The sequence below is a fragment of the Anastrepha obliqua genome, chromosome 5 (genome assembly GCF_027943255.1).
Source record: "Anastrepha obliqua isolate idAnaObli1 chromosome 5, idAnaObli1_1.0, whole genome shotgun sequence".
Classification (NCBI taxonomy): Eukaryota; Metazoa; Arthropoda; class Insecta; order Diptera; family Tephritidae; genus Anastrepha; species Anastrepha obliqua.
This window is the reverse complement of record NC_072896.1, coordinates 95,508,186-95,526,819: the sequence shown is the minus strand read 5'-3', so window position 1 is coordinate 95,526,819 and position 18,634 is coordinate 95,508,186. Positions and strand designations below refer to the sequence as shown.

At 38.9% G+C, this 18,634-nt stretch overlaps 1 protein-coding gene across 2 annotated transcripts in view; it reads right to left on the bottom strand.

The window, feature by feature from the left end:
• Nucleotides 1–2,942: 2,942 nt before the first annotated feature.
• LOC129247767 (poly [ADP-ribose] polymerase tankyrase-1) overlaps nt 2,943–18,634 on the bottom strand; it is a 29,344-nt gene continuing 13,652 nt past the window's right edge. Inside the window, exons 1-4 of one of the 2 annotated variants that reach the window (XM_054887057.1) lie at nt 11,033–11,448; nt 5,981–6,495; nt 5,148–5,904; nt 2,943–3,823 (exon numbers count right to left, since the gene is read on the bottom strand). In XM_054887057.1, coding sequence (XP_054743032.1) covers nt 3,489–3,823; nt 5,148–5,904; nt 5,981–6,495; nt 11,033–11,264 — 1,839 coding nt within the window. In that variant the 5' untranslated portion in view covers nt 11,265–11,448 and the 3' untranslated portion in view covers nt 2,943–3,488. Of the gene's footprint in view, nt 3,824–5,147; nt 5,905–5,980; nt 6,496–11,032; nt 11,449–18,634 lie in introns of those variants that run through there. The other variant, XM_054887058.1, reaches the window with a different exon arrangement.

The window sequence follows — 18,634 nt, the reverse complement described above, 5'->3', positions numbered from 1 at the left end:
TTTTCATGTTTTATTGACTCGTGTGCTTGAGTGGAACATTTGGCATTACAAATGTCAATTTAAACTGAGCGCGATTATTATTATTATTTTATTTTTATTTTTATTTTTTATTCAATTTTCAACTTCCATTATTGGTATATGTATGTTCTAGAATATATTTTTTAACTACTTGCTACATACAATCTTATTGATCTGTTGAGGTTGAAATTATGTTTGTTGCACTTATTGAGCTTTTACTATGACTACATATACGCCTATATATTGAATACAATATCCAAGTGTATGCTGAGTTGTATTCGAAACGTTGTATTTTGTAATTCAATTTCTTAAAAGTTTATATAAATGATGTGAGAACTTTTAAAAACCATTTTTAAAATACATAAATGCATTTCAAAAACTAATAAAATTTGATATTGATATATATATAAAACTTTGATAATAATAAATATGTATGTTTTCTTCGTCTCTTCTTCCTCTTACTCATATGCATATAACAAACTTTGTCATTCGCCATTGTGCGACAACACACACACTCACACACATTTTTCATAACAATTTTCTTGACTTTCTGTTAACGTTTTTTGTTTTTTTGTTTTTTTTTAATTTCAAATGCAATCTTGAATTGGAGTACCTCTATATATCATAATAAAGGGGGCTACCTAAGGAACACTTCAAATGTGCCGATGCTAATCCTATAAGTTATGCAACATATGTATATAAGTACGTACCTCTGTATGTATGTACGGTCTGTTACATAAGAGCGTGGTCACTGTTAAATAATAACAACAATTGATTTTTCGAAAATTTGCAAATTTATTGATAATTTGGTCGTCAATACTCAATGCAAATACCTCAGTAGCAAGTCCAATCTCCTGCATTGTCAATTATGGCCTAGCACTGTTGGTGCATACTTTTCACTAGTTTTTCTGCATATTCTACCGGAAAAGCCCTCCAAATTTTCCGAATTTGTCGAGAAAGTTGATCTAAATTACATGGCTTGCGTCTGCGAAGCTGCATTTTCATCAGAGCCCACACATTTTCTATGGGATATGCATCCGGTGACTGAGATGACCAACCTAAAGTGACAACTCCGTTTTGCGTCTTCCACTCGCTACACGCTCGACTCCGATCTTTCGGATCGTTGTCCTCTTGAAGGATCCAGCTTTCATTTTTCTTGATATAGCATTGCTTAGCAGATGGTAACAAAGCCTTTTGATATATTTTATTCATTTTTTCGTCATTTAAATTCGCGGTCAATAAGAACAAAGTACCGAAACCTTTGTTTGAGAAGCACTCCCAAACATGGACCTTGACGGGGTGTTTAACAGTCCATTGAAGTATCCTACTGGTGGAGTTTGTCCAGGCGTATTTGATGCTCGAAAATGCCCAGAAGGAGGATTCATCAGAAAAAATTACGTTGCTCCAATCGCGGTCCAAGTTTTCCTTCGCCCATTTCACTCGTTTTTCAACGTGTTTTGCACTCAACATTGGTTTTTCCAAAGTACTGCGATATTTCATTTTATTGGCAAGCAAATGCCTGCGAACCGTTCCGTAAGATATGTCAACACCTTTTGCTTTAATTTTTACAGCAGCTTCACGTAAAGTCAAAGTTGGATCTTTCGAAAACAATGTGAGAATCTTTTTTGAGACTTTGCTTGCACTTCCGCGATCAGGAAAATCATCAACGTTACCGACCTTTTTATAGTGATGTATCCACTTGCTAACGAACTGCTTCGACTTTCCCTTATATTTCGAAGACTAAATTTGACAGACAGCTGACTTTTTACAAAAAGTATGAAGGACTAAGGTGCCCTCTATGTCATAGAAAAAGAAACAGGACGCTCTGATTTTTTATCTACGTGTAACAGTGACCACGCTCTTATGTATCGGACTGTATGTGTAGATACTTTGTGTAATTTTCAAAAATATTAATTGCATAAAATCGGCTTCAGAGTTTGTAATTAAATGTAAAGCTGCAATTAGTGGCGCCGTAGCCATAACGCCATAGCCGTAACATTACAGCATTTGTCGATTAGTCGTGCCGTGACCATAAACAGCTGATATTGAAGTAGAATTAATGACAACATTTGCATCTCGTCATAAAAACATGGATCATTTTCCACTAAGTAAATTAAATTTTGCTCGTTCATTTCTAATACTCAAATTTTTATCGCAAATATCAAAACAAATGTAAAGTCTTTCGCAGCTGCCTACGGTTAGGGGGAAAAACCAAAATTCAATAGATACGTAGATACGGCTACGGTTATGTTTATGGCGTTATGGTGCGGCATCTATAATCGTTTCAGTGATGCCCATATGTTTATCAGGGCAGCTGATTACTATGGTTAAAGTTATGACTAAGGTACGGCACCATTTACTGCAGCTTGACTCGCAAATCATAAAGGTCAAAATAATTAGGATTCGGAGTTTTTGGTTTCGTAAAATAAATTTTTTCCGGCTTTTAAAAAATTTTAAAACTAAAGATGGACGTAAATTGTTTAAAATTGTAAAAAACCTTTTATTGGGCATTTAGTTTTTCATTGCCACCACAAAATAGGCATAGATTAGAAGGAACCGCCTTTTTTTTGTCGGGACAGACTAGCAAATACAGCACTCAGTCAACATTAAATCCATTGTACTGCACTCGGATTCCCTTTTTAATTTTTCTTTAAATCTACCCGACTTCCGAAGAAATCTGAGTATCAGGCAGAGTGCACTGCCTGAGATGCCCACCTTTTCCATGTGCTTTGCCCATAGAAAGTGGCCCGCCATCAGTCCAACCAGCTGCCTACAGTCTCCTCTGCTTAGTGAAGGAAGTTGGCCTCAGAGCCCAGTCTGGCTAAAGAGTCAGAGATCTCGTTACCCGCTATACCCAAGTGTCCCGGGAGCCTTGTTAACATCAGGACACTATGTCTGCCACCCTTGAAGTGGTTGAAGAGCTGTCTAAGGCCATGAGCGCAGCTTTGCTGTCGCTACAGCCATATACAGATCTGCCTTGTTATAACTTGTAATTGGTTTTGTTTTGATAATTATGCCTGTTTTAAAAAGATTCTTGAGGTGATCAAGCCAATGAGCTAATTTTAAAGTAATTGACACATAACTAAATTGTTCGGGCCCCTTTTACATACGGATATGCTTGCTTGGTATTAAAAGTCACCATCGCCATGATTCGTGCTTTTAAGGCTTTTGTACTGTAGGTTTCGAAACGATTCTACGATACGAACGACGACAATACCAATTTGCTTTCAATTTGCAAAATTATGCCATAAAATATATCTAAATGGGTTGGCCATTATTTACTTAAGTCTCTTAAGTCTTAGAGGCTGCCCAACTTTGCACTCTTGCAGACTTTTGAGGATAAACACGGGCAATATTGGCAATATAATTTGGATTTGCATGCAAATATCACTCTGAAGCCGTATTTAACCTTAAAATAAATGTATAATCTACTGCCTTAAACTAATTCTACAGCCTTACTTATTACCTTGCTAACCTCCACCATCCATATTGCAAGCGTTTTTCATCACAGATGCGCAATCATCGAACTCGAATAAGTATTTTTGTAAAATCTTTGGTATTCCCAATAAATTGATCATTCGCCTCAAACTTGACTCGCGCTTCGTTGTTGGATATCGTTGCCTCACAGCAACCGAACTATTAAGTAGGCTTATAAGTTGGTTTCTTATCACAATGCGAGCGAGCGATTGAAGGGATAGAGGTGTACCACACAGGCGAAACATTTCCATTTCGAAGTGACGACGCTCGGTGGTCCAATTGTTTGGGAATGGCGGGCGCAGGCAAGGGAATTTGAAATCAGCATGAACTAAAAAAAAAGAACCAAATTAAAAAACAAAATTCCATATGTACCAGGTTGTTCAATAAGTTTTGCGGTGCGATAAGAGAGGACATTGTTACTAGCCTATTTTTTTTTCTGTTTGTTTTGTTATGTTGGTCACTCTTCATATGGATGCATGCGAAGTTTCATTGCAAACTGTCAATTCATTCTTTGTTTACAAGCCATTTAGGATACAATCGAGGAAATCAAGTATCCTGCAGTGATTGAATTTTTATTTTTGGAAGGTTTAAAAGCAAAGGAAACTTATAAACCAATGTTGGAAGTGTATAAGGTCTTTTCGCTATCATTAGTACAGTCGTCAGATGGGTTGCTGAATTCAAACGAAGTTGTGCAAGCCTTGAAGATGATCTAAACAACACCAGAAATCGTAGAAAAAATACAGGATATCGTATTGGAAAATTGTCGAGTGACCGAAAGAGAGTTAGTAGAAGCTCTAGGCATCTGATTGCGCTGTGTAAGCAATATTTTGACTGAAGTATTGCCTTTCAAAAAGCTGTGTGCACAATGTGTGCCGCATTCGCTAACAATGGAACAAAAATATATTCGAATGCGACTTTCTCAGCCACACTTAGAGCATTTCCAAGAAGATAAAGGGGATTTTGTACGTCGATTCATCACTATGGATGAGACTTGGGTCTCTTCTCAGAGACTAAAGAGTGGTGTGAATCTGGTTCCTCGGCTCTGCACGGGTTTGTGTCCAGAAATCGGCCAAGAAGCGTTAGCATCCGTTTTTTTTTTTTTTGATGTGACAGGAATTTTGCTGTATGCATTACTTGCAAACTGGTAAAACAATAAATTCTGAATATTATGGGAAACTTTTGGAGCAGCTGACGTAAAAATTCGGGAAAAAATTACCAGTTTGCAAAAGAATTAAAATTATTTTTTATCAGGACAGCGCACCGTGTCACAAAAGTATTTTAACAATAGCTAAAATCCATGAATTAGAGTTCGAGTTGTTGAAGCGTCCTTCATATTCGCCATATTTGGCCCCTAGCGACTTCCATCTGCTTTCAGACCTAAAAAAAGTCATGCGGGAAAGCGTTTTTCATCAAATGATGAGGCCATAACAGCTGTGGAAGCGTATTTTGCTGGAATCCCAAATTCTCACTTCGGCGATGGAATTCATAAATTGGAGTCTCGTTCGTTCAAGTGCACATATTGAGGTACAGGAAACTATACTGAATATTGAAAGTACAGGTATATTTCAAACCTTAAAATCGTGTTTTTCTCATCGAAATGCAAAACTTATTGAATAGCCTAGTATAGTGCTCTTTTGGCTTCTAGTGCTCACCCAACAACTTGGCGAATTCCAAACAGCCCGCAACACTTGTGGCGCGCAAATTATTCACCACATGATCGCGACACACCTGATATATGTCCACTCCCTCTTTGACCAAAAACTCAGCGATATCGAATTTGTTTAGCATAACTGCACGTGCCAACGGCGTCTGACAATAGGGAATGTAACACGACCATGAAAGGGAAGTAAACGACGCCGACATCCACCTGCCTTCACTGTGGGCGAACAGTATGCGGGCGATCGGTTTGAAATCCTGCACGGTGTCGATGTATTGCACAGCAATGAGTAGCTCATTTTCCACACAGTCGACTATTGTAGCACCTTGCGATTGCTGCACGGCAGCCACACGCAACAATAACTCCAGCATGTCGGTCTTCTGGCTGAGTATCGCAAGTAGAATGGGCGTAACGCCATCTTTGTTGCGCACATTCAAGCTGTCACCGTGACTTATCAACGTCTCTGCCATGTCGGACATGTTGTGACGCACGCAATGATGCAGCAGGTAATGGGAAGTGATGCGGCGAGCGCCCCGCTGCAACAATCGTATGGTAAGTGGCACGTTGTTCTGCAGTACGGCATAGTAAAGAGCGCTGCGACCCTCCTTGTCCTGCAAATTGATGCGAGCGCCGCGTTCGATAAGTGTGACCGCAACGCTATCCAGATCAGTGATAATGGCGCACATCAGTGGCGTCTGATCGATGTCATCCGTTTCGTTGATATTCGCATTCGTTTGCAATATAATATTGGCCTTAAAAGATAAGCGTATTTTTTTGTAAAAAAAAAAACAATGTAATTAACCTACAAATGTGGCCGAATAATTTTACCACTGCCGAAGAATGATTCCTTATGGCCAAGTGTAAAGGTGTCTCGCCCGTGTTGAGTGTTTTTAAATTCGGATTAGCACCATGTTTGAGAAGCAGGTGCGCAACTTCAGCATATGCCACGCCCACGTGCAGTGGTGTATAGCCATCACTATTGACTGCATCTAATGTTGCGCCATGCGAAATCAGTATACGCACACACTCCACATGCCCACATGCGGCCGCATAGTGCAGAGGTGTCATCAGAAGAGCATCTACCCGATGAGTATCCTGTTGGTGGCCACAAGTAGGCGACATTGCGTAGGGCTCATTCATGCGGGTGATAATGGCACCGGTACGTTCGAACGTTTTGGCATAATAGTAGTAGAGGGAAGTGTCCTCGGCATCCTGGGCGACATCTTCTGCACCACTTTGATCACAATCGTTGCAATTTTCAATGAATTCATCCTCCCATTCTAGATTATCCATACCATCTGGGGTGCACTCCGTTTCCATTTCGCCAAACGAGTTTGAACGGTCTAGTCGATGAAAGAAAAAAAAAACAGAATGCAATGATATAAGAATATAAAGAGAAGAAAGTTTATGATGTTAATAACATCCGTTTAATAGAAATAAAGCGAATGAAAAAATATCCATGCAAGTCAAAGAACAATGCTAAAAGTCCTAGGCCATACTTTACAACAGGAATAAAATCAACGACTTATTTCCCAAGCAGAACTGACTGTTATTGAAGAGGAATTGCACAACTCACTTCTTAGAAAAGCGCTGAAAAGATGGAGCTCCATTTCTTCGTGTGCTATTTCGAAAACCCGTTGGCCCCAGTACAATAGATGGAGCACTCAGAAAGTTCTGGAGACTCCACGCCATTCAATATCCAAACTCATAGCAATGTTTACCGGTCATTGGACAATTGGAACATATGCGGAAAATCTGGGGTTACCATTTCACCCCCATTGCAGAAGCTGGGAACTTTCAGAGAAGGAGACTACTAAGCACTTTCTCTGTAAATCTTCGGGCTTAGCAGCTAGACGATTAAGGTCACTGGGTGTTCCTTTCTTCGACGGTGCGCCAACCTAAATGCAATAAATCCTCTACATTACATCAACAGTTCTGGTTGGCTGTAGATATCTGCCTGTTGGGCGTCTCATAATGTTATCAAAACGGTGCTTCCGTGGTACTTGGAGCGTACCAGAAGGGTACTTGAACCATTTCACCTACCCATCTGCTTAAGAATAAACTCTATTTTTCGCGCTCGCGATTGACGCCTGCTCTAATTTCTGTCCAATTTACCAAACAAAGTATTCCTAAATGCCCTCACAACATGATATGAAGGGAAAGTAAGGGACTTCAGTTGCAATGACATCGCTGCGGACATGAAAACATGGATAAACAGGCGCCAGATTCGTACTAGCCCTGTCTAGAAAGAAAAGCAGAACTATCGTAGGTATACTAACAGGCCACAATTTGTTAGCGGCACACGCATACAAGATGGGAATTGCAAACAATGATAGCTGTAGATTTTGCAATGAACTATAAGAGAGGGAAACTCTTGAACACCTTCTATGTTCTTGCCCTGTATTAGCTACAACCCGAATGAAATATTTAGGAGCTCTACAATATGAGGGATTAGAATGATTTACAAAAGACGCAGGCTTATTACAAAGAGCCTACTACAAAGAAACGTAAGAGTCAAGCTCCATAGGGTGGTACCACTAAGGACCAATAGGTGATGGCTTTCAGCCAGCCAGGTCTACCTAATCTAATTTGATATGCCTACACAGACAGGGCTACCTATTCTGTTAAAACAACAACAACAACAACCTAATCTAAGGGATTTCAGTAAGTACTTTATTTCATGCCATCATTCAAATGACGGTAAATGGTTTTGAAACCTTCCGTGGTTCGTGGCTTCGCACGTATTCTCTTTTTTGGGTGTTTGACCAAGCTCTTTCTCCAATTTGTGTCAGTGTCTTGATGTTGTTCCGCAAATGGGGAGACCAACAGGTTTATAGCGCCTCCGAATGCCAGATTAATTTTATGAGGAGCTTTTTCATAGCAGAAATACACTCAGAGGTTGGCCACTGTGGGTTTTTCGAACTCGAGGCAACCGAATAGCAGTCACATACAAACCCACTTGGCTACGAAGGCCACCAAAAAATAGTCTCACGATCCTAAACTAATCCATCTAGAGACTAATTCACCTCACAAAGCGTGAAATGTCTCTATAAAAAATCTTGTTTTCAATAAAGCCATAGCTCTTCCGGTAATGTAGGGTGTGCTGCTCGCCATTAATCTTCCGCAGTAAAAGTCCATATATCTTTCTCACGCACACATATGAAATGCTGTTGTTGTTCGTCTGATCATTATTTACAGTTCAGTAGCTTACTCCGTACACGGTGTATAAGCTTAAATCCCCTGATTGCTCGTAGATGGCGTTAGTGAGCATATCAAGTTACCATAGAAATGCCATATTTTTTTTTGCATGGGTACGACACCTGTTTACATCAATCACTGCACATCATCAGTGATTTCATACAGCAACACACTTTTTCCTTGCGTTATCAAGTCTAATTTTGTGCCAAAAAAAGAGCATTTGCGGGAAGCTCTACTTTTTTGCTTTAATTTGAAGAAATCGGCTGCCGAATCGCATCGAATGCTTGTGGAGGCCTATGGTGACAGTGCATTATCGGAAACAACTTGCAGAGACTGGTTTCGTCGGTTCAAAGACGACCATTTTGACTTGAGTGACAAGAAGCGTGAAAATCGGCCCAGAAAAGTTGAGGACCATGAATTGCAGGCTCTTTTGGATGAGGACGATACCCAATCGCAAAAAATGCTTGCCGAGCAGTTAGGTGTCACTCAACCAGCCATTTCCATGCGTTTACGTGCCATGGGAAAGGTCCGAAAAGTCGGAAAATGGGTACCCCATGAATTGAACGATAGACAGATGGAGCGACGCCAAAACACATGCGAAATCTTGCTGGCTAGGCATAAAAGAAAGTCGTTCCTGCATCTTGTGGTGACTAGCGATGAAAAGTGGATATACTTCGAGAATCCTAAACGAAAAAAATCATGGGTCGATCCCGGCCAACCATCAACTTCTTCATCAAGACCTAATCGCTTTGGACGCAAGACGATGCTGTGCGTTTGGTGGGATCAGCAGGGTGTCGTTTACTATGAGCTGTTGAAACCTGGTGAAACTGTTAATTCTCATCGCTACCACCAACAACTCATCAAATTGCGCCTTGCTTTGCGTGAACAAAGACATGAGAAGCTGATTTTCCTCCACGACAACGCCCCATCGCACACGTCAAGAATGGTCCAAAACTACTTGGAGACAATCAATTGGGAGGTGCTACCTCATCCCGCTTATTCACCAGACCTGGCCCCTTCGGACTATCATCTGTTTTCATCGATGGGTCACGCGCTCGCCGAACAGCACTTCGATTCGTACGAAGACGTCCGGAAATGGCTTGACGAGTGGTTCGCCTCGAAAGATGAAGAATTCTTTTGGCGTGGTATACACAAATTGCCCGAGAGATGGGAAAAATGTATAGCTAGCGAGGGCAAATACTTTGAATAAATTATTTTTTTGCTTTCTATAAAAAAAATGGGTTTTATTTTTTTACTAAAAAACAGCGGATTTAAGCTTATACACCTGGTATATATATATATAATTGGCGCGTACACCCTTTTTGGGTGTTTGGCCGAGCTCCTCTTCCTATTTGTGGTGTGCGTCTTGATGTTGTTCCACAAATGGAGGGACCTACAGTTTCAAGCCGACTCCGAACGGCAAACATTATTATGAGGAGCTTTTTCATGGCAGAAATACACTCGGAGGTTTGCCATTGCCTGCCGAGGGGCGACCGCTTTTAGAAAAAACTTTTCCTTAATTTTTTGATCTTTCACCGGGATTCGAACCGACGTTCACTCTCTGAATTCCGAATGGTAGTCACGCACCAACCCATTCGGCCACGGCGGCCGACCGCTATTATTGATTTCAATACTGGTTCCAAAGACTCGAGTGCACTGTTCTTGTGTTACTTGAGCGATTTATCAAAAAATTGTCCATAAAAGCCCATCAAAGAAGTCATTCTCATTTCTACTAGAATTAGTGCAATACCACTGTTTGTCATTTTACACAAGCATCTCAATTTTGCGTTGTTAACAAATTCAAACTATGGCGATAACTAAAAAATTTGCATTATTGTTAAAAGCCATTGAAATTCTGCACTGGATCGCAATAATGTTTTTTTCTGTCTTTCCTAAATCGGCTTAACTACTCTTGGCGAAAATTCTAACCTAAGTACGGATTAATTTTGGATTAACGAATTTATTTTCCACGTTACCGGTTATTTTATTATCAGAAATATTACTGACTTTTGTTATCGTTTTTAGTAGCCGGCATTTATGGTCATTAGTAACGCTGCCAACAGCATGAAACCCACGTTAGAATGTTTCTGTCGCATCACAAATGCAAAATATCAAAATAGTAGAAAACATCTCCCCTCAATGCATTTCTGCCATTTGCCGTTTCGTGGACACATACAACTTTGCCTCCTACATTTGCCAGACAACATCAAGTCACGCACTCCGAACTGGAGAAGAAATTCGGCCGTAAGTGTTATTAGGACCAGAGCAAAGAAAAGGAAATTTATACATTTTGTACATATTGACTTCGAGCCCACCTAAGGATACTTTATTTTCTAGAAAAAACCTTTTGCGACCTTTAAAATTCATAAGTTTTCTTCTATTTCTTTGTCTTCTTGAGTGAATGGTGGATTATATGTAAATCCTTATTAGGTGCTGAGAAACCATATTGTAGTACTCCAGAGCGCACATCATCACAACGGATTAGTGGTGGGCTCCTTATGAATTCTAGCTTCCACCCGTTCAATCGCCACTGCGATGTGAACAAATAAATATATGCAACAATTCATTGGCTTGATGAGTGGCATGGGCTACTTGATACACATATCGATTTTTTCTATACGTACATATACATATATGTTGCAATATATGTACATACACACACACACAGACACAAATACTCACTTCTGTTAAATATATCCAAGTCAGGTTCTTCACAGGATTGTATTAACAGCTCGAGAATCTCGGCATCACCAACCAGCGCCGCAGTGCCAACAGCTGTGCGTCCGCAAATAGTGGACACAATGGTTGCCCTGGCACCCTCCATCAGACAATCGAGCACACCATGAAAGTTGCCCGTCTGTACTGTGGTCAGTAGCCGCTCGTTTAGTTCGAAAGTGTTTATAGGTGAATGCATTGCATATTCTCTTCGTTTATTTTCTTAAATCAGTTACTTTTGTGCGGTTGTTGCTTGTTTTTTATTTATTCTGTTTTTGTTAGTTTGATATTTTGTAATATATTTAAAAAGCGAAAAACTTTGGAATGAAATACAATAGGCGAAATTAGAAGAAAAACTTAATGTTCACAGTTGTGTTGTTAGATTGACGTTTAGTGCTTTCTTAATGCCGTTGTGCTATACTCTGCCTCACTTGGCTTCGCCAAGAATCGGTGGTCTTGAACTCAGATTTGCTGCTGCGCAATCAAGAGTCGGCCTAAATGGTATGGGTGTTAGGTAACCCAATCCAAAAAGGGTGGAAAACAACTGATAAGGGTGTCTTTCCGATTAGTGAAGAATGTGTGCAGCAGAAAATAAGGAAGACCGACCGCATTCGAGTATCTGTTATTTGTTTACATTCAAGGCACGTAATATGTACCTTAGTCATGAATGAGTGAAATGAAAGAATAGTAGGTAACACAAAAACAAAAAAAAGAAAACCAGGAAACAAACAGTAAATGGGGATGTATATTGTTAGCAGCTGATTAATATTTCTCTTGCTGTCTCTTCCGCTTCCCTCTTCAGTTAAATAAGTTGAGAGTAAAAACTTGTTCGAAGAAAGCTTGAATAAACAGTTATGCCTTATGGCTCCTAAATGTATGTTTTAATATTGACGCTAAATTTGACACTAAAATGACTTAAGTTGTAATTTAAGAATAAAATTTAGGATGGAGACAAAGATGAAGAAAAGGATAAAAGCAAAAATGAAAATGAAATAAAAGTACAAGAATAAATATAAATATTTAAGTAAAGATGAAAGTAAATTTAAATGTTTAAAAGCAGGGAAATGGTGAATATAAATACGGTGACACAGAAGATAGAGAAAGATAAGGAGAGATAGAGATACAGATAGAGAGAGAGATAAAGATGAAGACAAAGATAAAGATAAACATAAAGATAAAGATAGAGATAGGGATAAAGATAAAGATAAAGATAGAGATAGAAATAGATAGAGAGAGAGATAGAGATAGAAATAGAGAGAGAGAGAGAGAGAGAGATAGAGATACAGATACAGATACAGATACAGATAGATATAGAGATAAATATAAAGATAAAGATAAAGATAAAGATAAAGATTAAGATAGAGATAGCGATAGAGATAGAGATAGATATAGAGATAAAGATAAAGATTAAGATTAAAATAGAGATAGCGATAGAGATAGAGATAGAGATAAAGATAAAGATAAAGATAAAGATAAAGATAAAGATAAAGATAAAGATAAAGATAAAGATAAAGATAAAGATAAAGATAAAGATAAAGATAAAGATAAAGATAAAGATAAAGATAAAGATAAATATAAAGATAAAGATAAAGATAAAGATAAAGATAAAGATAAAGATAAAGATAAAGATAAAGATAAAGATAAAGATAAAGATAAAGATAAAGATAAAGATAAAGATAAAGATAAAGATAAAGATAAAGATAAAGATAAAGATAAAGATAAAGATAAAGATAAAGATAAAGATAAAGATAAAGATAAAGATAAAGATAAAGATAAAGATAAAGATAAAGATAACGATAACGATAAAGATAAAGAAAAAAAATAGAGATAAAGATAAAGATAAAAATAAAGATCGATCAGGGCCGTGTCAAGACTAATTAGAGATTATCCTTACATGAAAGCCTTCCGTCGCTCAGCTGGTCATTTTTTGACAACGCGCTTGAAGAAAATTAAACTCACAGATGAGACAATTTTCACTATAGAAAAAGTTTTTTATAAGCTGAAAATGACCAAATCTATGCTAAAACTTCTAAAGACGTAAAAAATGTTGTTCCAAGAGTTCAGCGTAGCCACCATCCAGCCTCCATAATGGTTGGGTGGGGAGTGTCTTGTAAAGGTGTTACATCTTTTCATTTCTGCGAGAAAGGGGTTAAGGCCGGGGCAAAAATTTACCAGAAGGATGTCTAAGAAGGCATGGTGAAGCTGTTGAGCAGTGCTCTCTTCAATGGCGAGCATTGGATCTTCCAGCAAGATTCTGCTCCAGCCCATAAAGCAAACACCACCAAACAGTGGCTAAAAAACAATAATCCTGGGTTCATAGCCGCAGAAGATTGGCCGTCTTGATGTAGAGATCTGAATCCATTGGACTAGAGTTTGTGGTCAGAATTGGAGGGCACGGCCTGTCGAAGACCTCACAGAAATTTGGAGATTCTCAAACAATCTTTGGTTCGAGCATATCCATGGAAACCGTGCGTGCTGCAATAGCTGAATGGCCCAATCGTTTGAAGGGTTATCTACAGGGTCCGGCACTCAAAATGTAACCAACTTCAGACCGCTCGCCCAGCATCAGCTGACTATTAGTTGGCTAAATGTCAGTCCAGAGTATTGTTTATAAACGCGCGGAAGTATTTTGCAAGAGACTAAACGCGAAAAAAGAAAATCCGTAATGGATTTCAAACGTAATAGTGTGATTGTATTAAATTTGCGATTATTCATGAGCTCGAGCAGCTTAATGTAAAAAAAGTGTTTGTTTATCGCACCATTACTCGTTACAAACGAGTAGGCTTATAAGCGAAAAGGTTTATTTGACCGACCGTTCATACGAGAATTTGAGTCATCTATTGGCCACCAGGAGGCAGCACGCGCCATAGGTAATGATTTGGGCCGCTGTAACCGCCGATGGGTGCTCTCCAATCATTTTCATCGAGCCTGGCGTAAAGGTAAATGCGAAAAATTATCGGGAAAGTATTCTTGAGGTTGCTTTGAAGTCGTTGGCAGACAAACATTTCGGTGGCAGACGTATGTATTATTCTCTTTGGGCCATTTTGGAGAGCAAGGTCCAAACTAAAAGATTCACCAGTCTCGAGGGAGGCGCTGAAAAAAGCCATTGCCCGCGAGTGGGCCAAAATACCTACAAGTCACATTCGGGCAGCTTGTGATTCGTTTTTGGACCGTCTCAAGGCCATAGTCAAGGCAAAAGGTGGTCATATCGATCAAGGTGAATTAATTCTTAATTTTTTATTACTTACACCTTTTTTTTACTTTGAATTGAATAAAAGTAATTTTCCAAATTAAATTTATGACCTTTTTATTTGGTTACACTTCTAGTGGAAAAATTTCGAATGAAAATTTAAAAATTAGTCCCTCTATCATAAGACTTATAATTTTTGCAAATGGCGCCATACGTCAACCGTATTTGACACTTGTGAACTTGGCAGCTGCAGTTTACAAACATACAAGCAATGGAGTAGGTAAAGATCAAAATAAAGATTTCCAGCACTCAAAATATTTTTTTTCCAATTCGATATTTTTGACCAGATAGTAATTATTTGATGAACTGATCTTCAAAATTTAAATGTTTGTAAACTTTTCTTATAAATTAAGGAAAATAACAAAATAGTTAATGTGAGATTTCAAAAACAATGCATACCTATTAAAAAACTCTTTATATTACCCGAAACTACCGGGTTCGCTGTGAACTATCAAATAACACTGTGTGACAAAAAAAAAAAAATTAAATATACTTTTATGGAGACCTAGCACAACCTGTGGCTATAGAAATACTAAAAAAAATGGTATAGCAGAAATTTCCAATACACCCCCAAAATCTCATGTTATGGCCATAAAACCGTTTTTCAGTAGGTTGATGTGAAGAATCACTCCTAACTTCGCCAATTTCCATCCGATTTCGAATTTGCTTTTTTAGTTCGAAAGAACAAAAACAAGCCTTTTTGACAGTGTGTTGACAATTTTTCTGAAATGACAACTGACGAGACTGTAGACGGAAGTATTTGGAATTTTTTAATTTTTTCTCTATTTTTTCGACTTTGACATGATTTTTACGATATTATCCGATATTGAGGAATTTTTTTAGTACACTACTGTTATAGTAAATTTAATTTTGCGTCAAATGAGCTATATTTGACTGTAATTGAATTAAGATTAATAGGGTTGTGTGGGTTTTAAGATTTTTTCTTTTTTTTACTACGAGATTTGGTATGCGTTTCGAAGCATGAAAATGATAACAAGTGTCATTATAAACACATAATATATATTGGAGTATTGTGCAGTGCAGCACTGTACGGTATGGTACGGTGCGGTACGGTGCAGTACACAACGGAACTGGTTCCAAACTTAAAAATGCATTGGAAACGGCCCTTTGGAGTTTAGTATGGTACGGTACATTTGTCATTCTCTTCATCAGTTTTGAATACTTCTCTGGATAACAATTACATACTTGCGGTTTAGAGGTAACATAAAATGGTAAGATCCTTCACACAGTAACATGACGCACACCCAACACTAGAGGAGGGAGGGCAAGATAAAATTGTAGCTTATCGGACACAGAAGAAATATTTCTTACTGAATAGTATTTTTATGGTAATAGTTACTTTCGTTTCTTTTCTGAAATTGGAATACATCAAAATATAATATTCAAACACTGCTAATTTGCGTTGGAACTAATATTTTTTTATATATTTTTTTTTAATAAGGCATTAAATGCCGTTCTATCGATATAATCAAATTTCAATCCAATGTATGTATTTTCATATAGACGAGTGTAAATACAAGTCCATTCATACACATGCATCCAATTGTTCGATAAAACTAACGGCATACGCAAGTGGATCGTGAGTTGCAATATCCACTACGGTATCCAATCAAAATGCAATGGGTATTGCAGAGACTTTGAGAAATGCTACAAGTACCCAACAAGCTGCGACTTTGCAGTTCACCTTCCTCAACGGCATTCTTCTCTTCAGGCACGGAAACGTGACTTTGAACAGTGACTTCACCAGAAATACTCATCTTCTCGAAAGCTTCAACCATAGCCTTAATCAACTGCTCTGCAACTGACTGAGGGACTTCAATGTGAGCGGTGGATTGAATGGATGCATCGATGACAATATTCTGGCTGCTCTCCTTGCTCTGTTCTGGTTTCTCTTCTGGCTCCTCAGCGGCCACTGGGTCAATGACAATAACACCGCCGACCTCAACTGAATCGTCGACAGGAAGAGCTACGGTGGTGTGCAACAGCAAACAGCTGCACAAGGCCACTAAAATAATCACGATAGTTTTCATGTTTTGGTAAATTTTCACTTTTTGCAAGCACAAATGAAACTGATGTATTGGCCAGCGATTCGAGGCTATTTAAACCCAACTGAAGTACGTTGGAAATGAATAAAGATAGATGTTGTAGTGAAGTGGACAGGCACTTCAAGGCAGGTGCCTGAAATAGAAATGCTGTGCAAATAAAATCAGTTCGAATGTTTCCACTTAGACGAGTGCCGGAGTGCGATATTTTTTTTTTTATTAAAACATCTACGTAGACCATCAAGTCTTTATTCGAATGCACTTATTTTTATTTTTCTTAGTAAATTTTAGACATGTTAACATAAATATTTACTTTGTTGTTATTATTGTTTATGATATATCACTGCCTCTTTCAGATCTTTTGAGTCCCTTTAAGGATTTAGAGAATGTCTTTTAACTCTATTTCTGCCAGGTACTTTAGTATGCACTCCGAGCCCTTTAAATTCATCGTGCCGTCCCTCATTCTAAAAGATCGTAGTTTGTTGTGGGTTTGATGGAGTTGAAAGTGTTATAAGCTCCCATCAGGCCAAAAACTCTATTTGAACCTCTAATATCAACAACTGAGCAGACTCAAGTGGCGATCTGATCAAGGCAGCTCACCACACACATCATTAAATACTTGTAGAAGCTCAGAGAGTTTGACGGAAGGCTCTATCGCTTCCGTCGTATAGTTCAGACCGGGCCACAACCAATTAAAACCTTTTCAAACATTTGCAAAAATAAAGTATTTTTTAATGGGAGAAAGTATTCCCCCAACATGGAGTTCAAATGCGCAAAACTTGCCGAGCAAAACGGCGTATATATACATATATTATATAATTGGCGCACACATCCTTTTTAGGTGTTTGGCCGAGCTCTTCATTCTATTTCTGGTGAGCGTCTTGATGTTGTTCCACAAATAAAGGGGCGTACAGTTTCAAGCCGTTTCCGAACGACAGATATTTTTTTATGAAGGGCTTTTTCATGGCAGAAATACACTCAGAGGCTCGCCATTGCCTGCCGAGGGGCGATCCGTGTTAGAAAAAATGTGTTCTTCATTTTGTACTTTCACCGAAATTCGTACCTATGTCCTCTCTGAGTTCCGAATGGTAGTCACGCACCAACCCATTCGGCTACGGCGGATATTATTAAATTGGAAAGTCCAAACTATGGCAATTTCATCGACGAACTAAAGCGAAAAAATTACACTGAATGGCTGGCTAGAAGATTTTTCATGGCAGAATGCACACTCCCGAGAGGCTCCCGATAATAAGGTTTATTGACAAACTTTGAGTGTTTTTTCGTATTCTGAGCATAATTATTACCGATGGATTTATCTAGCATCGTATTAGATGATAATAATGACAAAACAGTTGACGATTTTAACCGTTTGAGCCGTGAAGTACCTAGGCCTAATCCTTGACAGCAAACTAACGTGGAAGGAGAGAGTAAGGAAGGCAACAATAGCCCTGTATGGATGGAAGGGCGCTTTTGGCAAAAGTTGGGGCCTCTCCCCTAGTGTTGTATTTTGGCTCTATAATACCATAATAAAGCCAATTTTGTTACATGGAGTCATTGTCTGGTGGAACTCAATAGAGATAATGACATCGGTAAAGAAGCTGAAAAGAGTTCAAAAATCTGCACTCATTGGAATCAGTGGGGCACTTCGAACTACTACTACTCTAGCGCTTAATGTAATGCTAAATGTGGCGCCTGTAGACATCGCAAGCAAAACTGCCGCTGCACGTACCACAATCAGGCTGAGAGGTTTCGACTTCAGGCTCGACCGCACTTACGGACACTGAAGTATCCTTAGAAACGGATCAGTGGGTACCCTTGCTTAGTCCAAGCGAAACTGTCTTCACCCATATTCCATCAAGGGAGGAGTAGACTAGGTACAACAGTTGGGGAGAGGAGTTGGTGAACCTGTTCACGGATGGCTGCAGTGTGTTCCAAGTAGAGATAGTCGCTTTTAAAGAAGCAGCTGATTGGCTACTTACTTGCGTAATAACTGTTGAGAAGGTAAATATTTACTCCGATAGCCAGGTCAGGGAATGCCTGGTTGCACTTTCGATTGCATCCGAATTCTTTGAGATAAGGCTTATCTGGATACCTGGTCATAGAGACATTGTAGGAAACTGTGAAGCGAACGAACTGGCCAGACAAAGGACCTGGTAATGTCCCCGTGAAAACCTGCGCTCTACTCATGGAAAGATGGACGGCGTAAACTCAGCGAGCAGCTTTTGAAGAATTACAAGAGGAACATCATGTCGACGT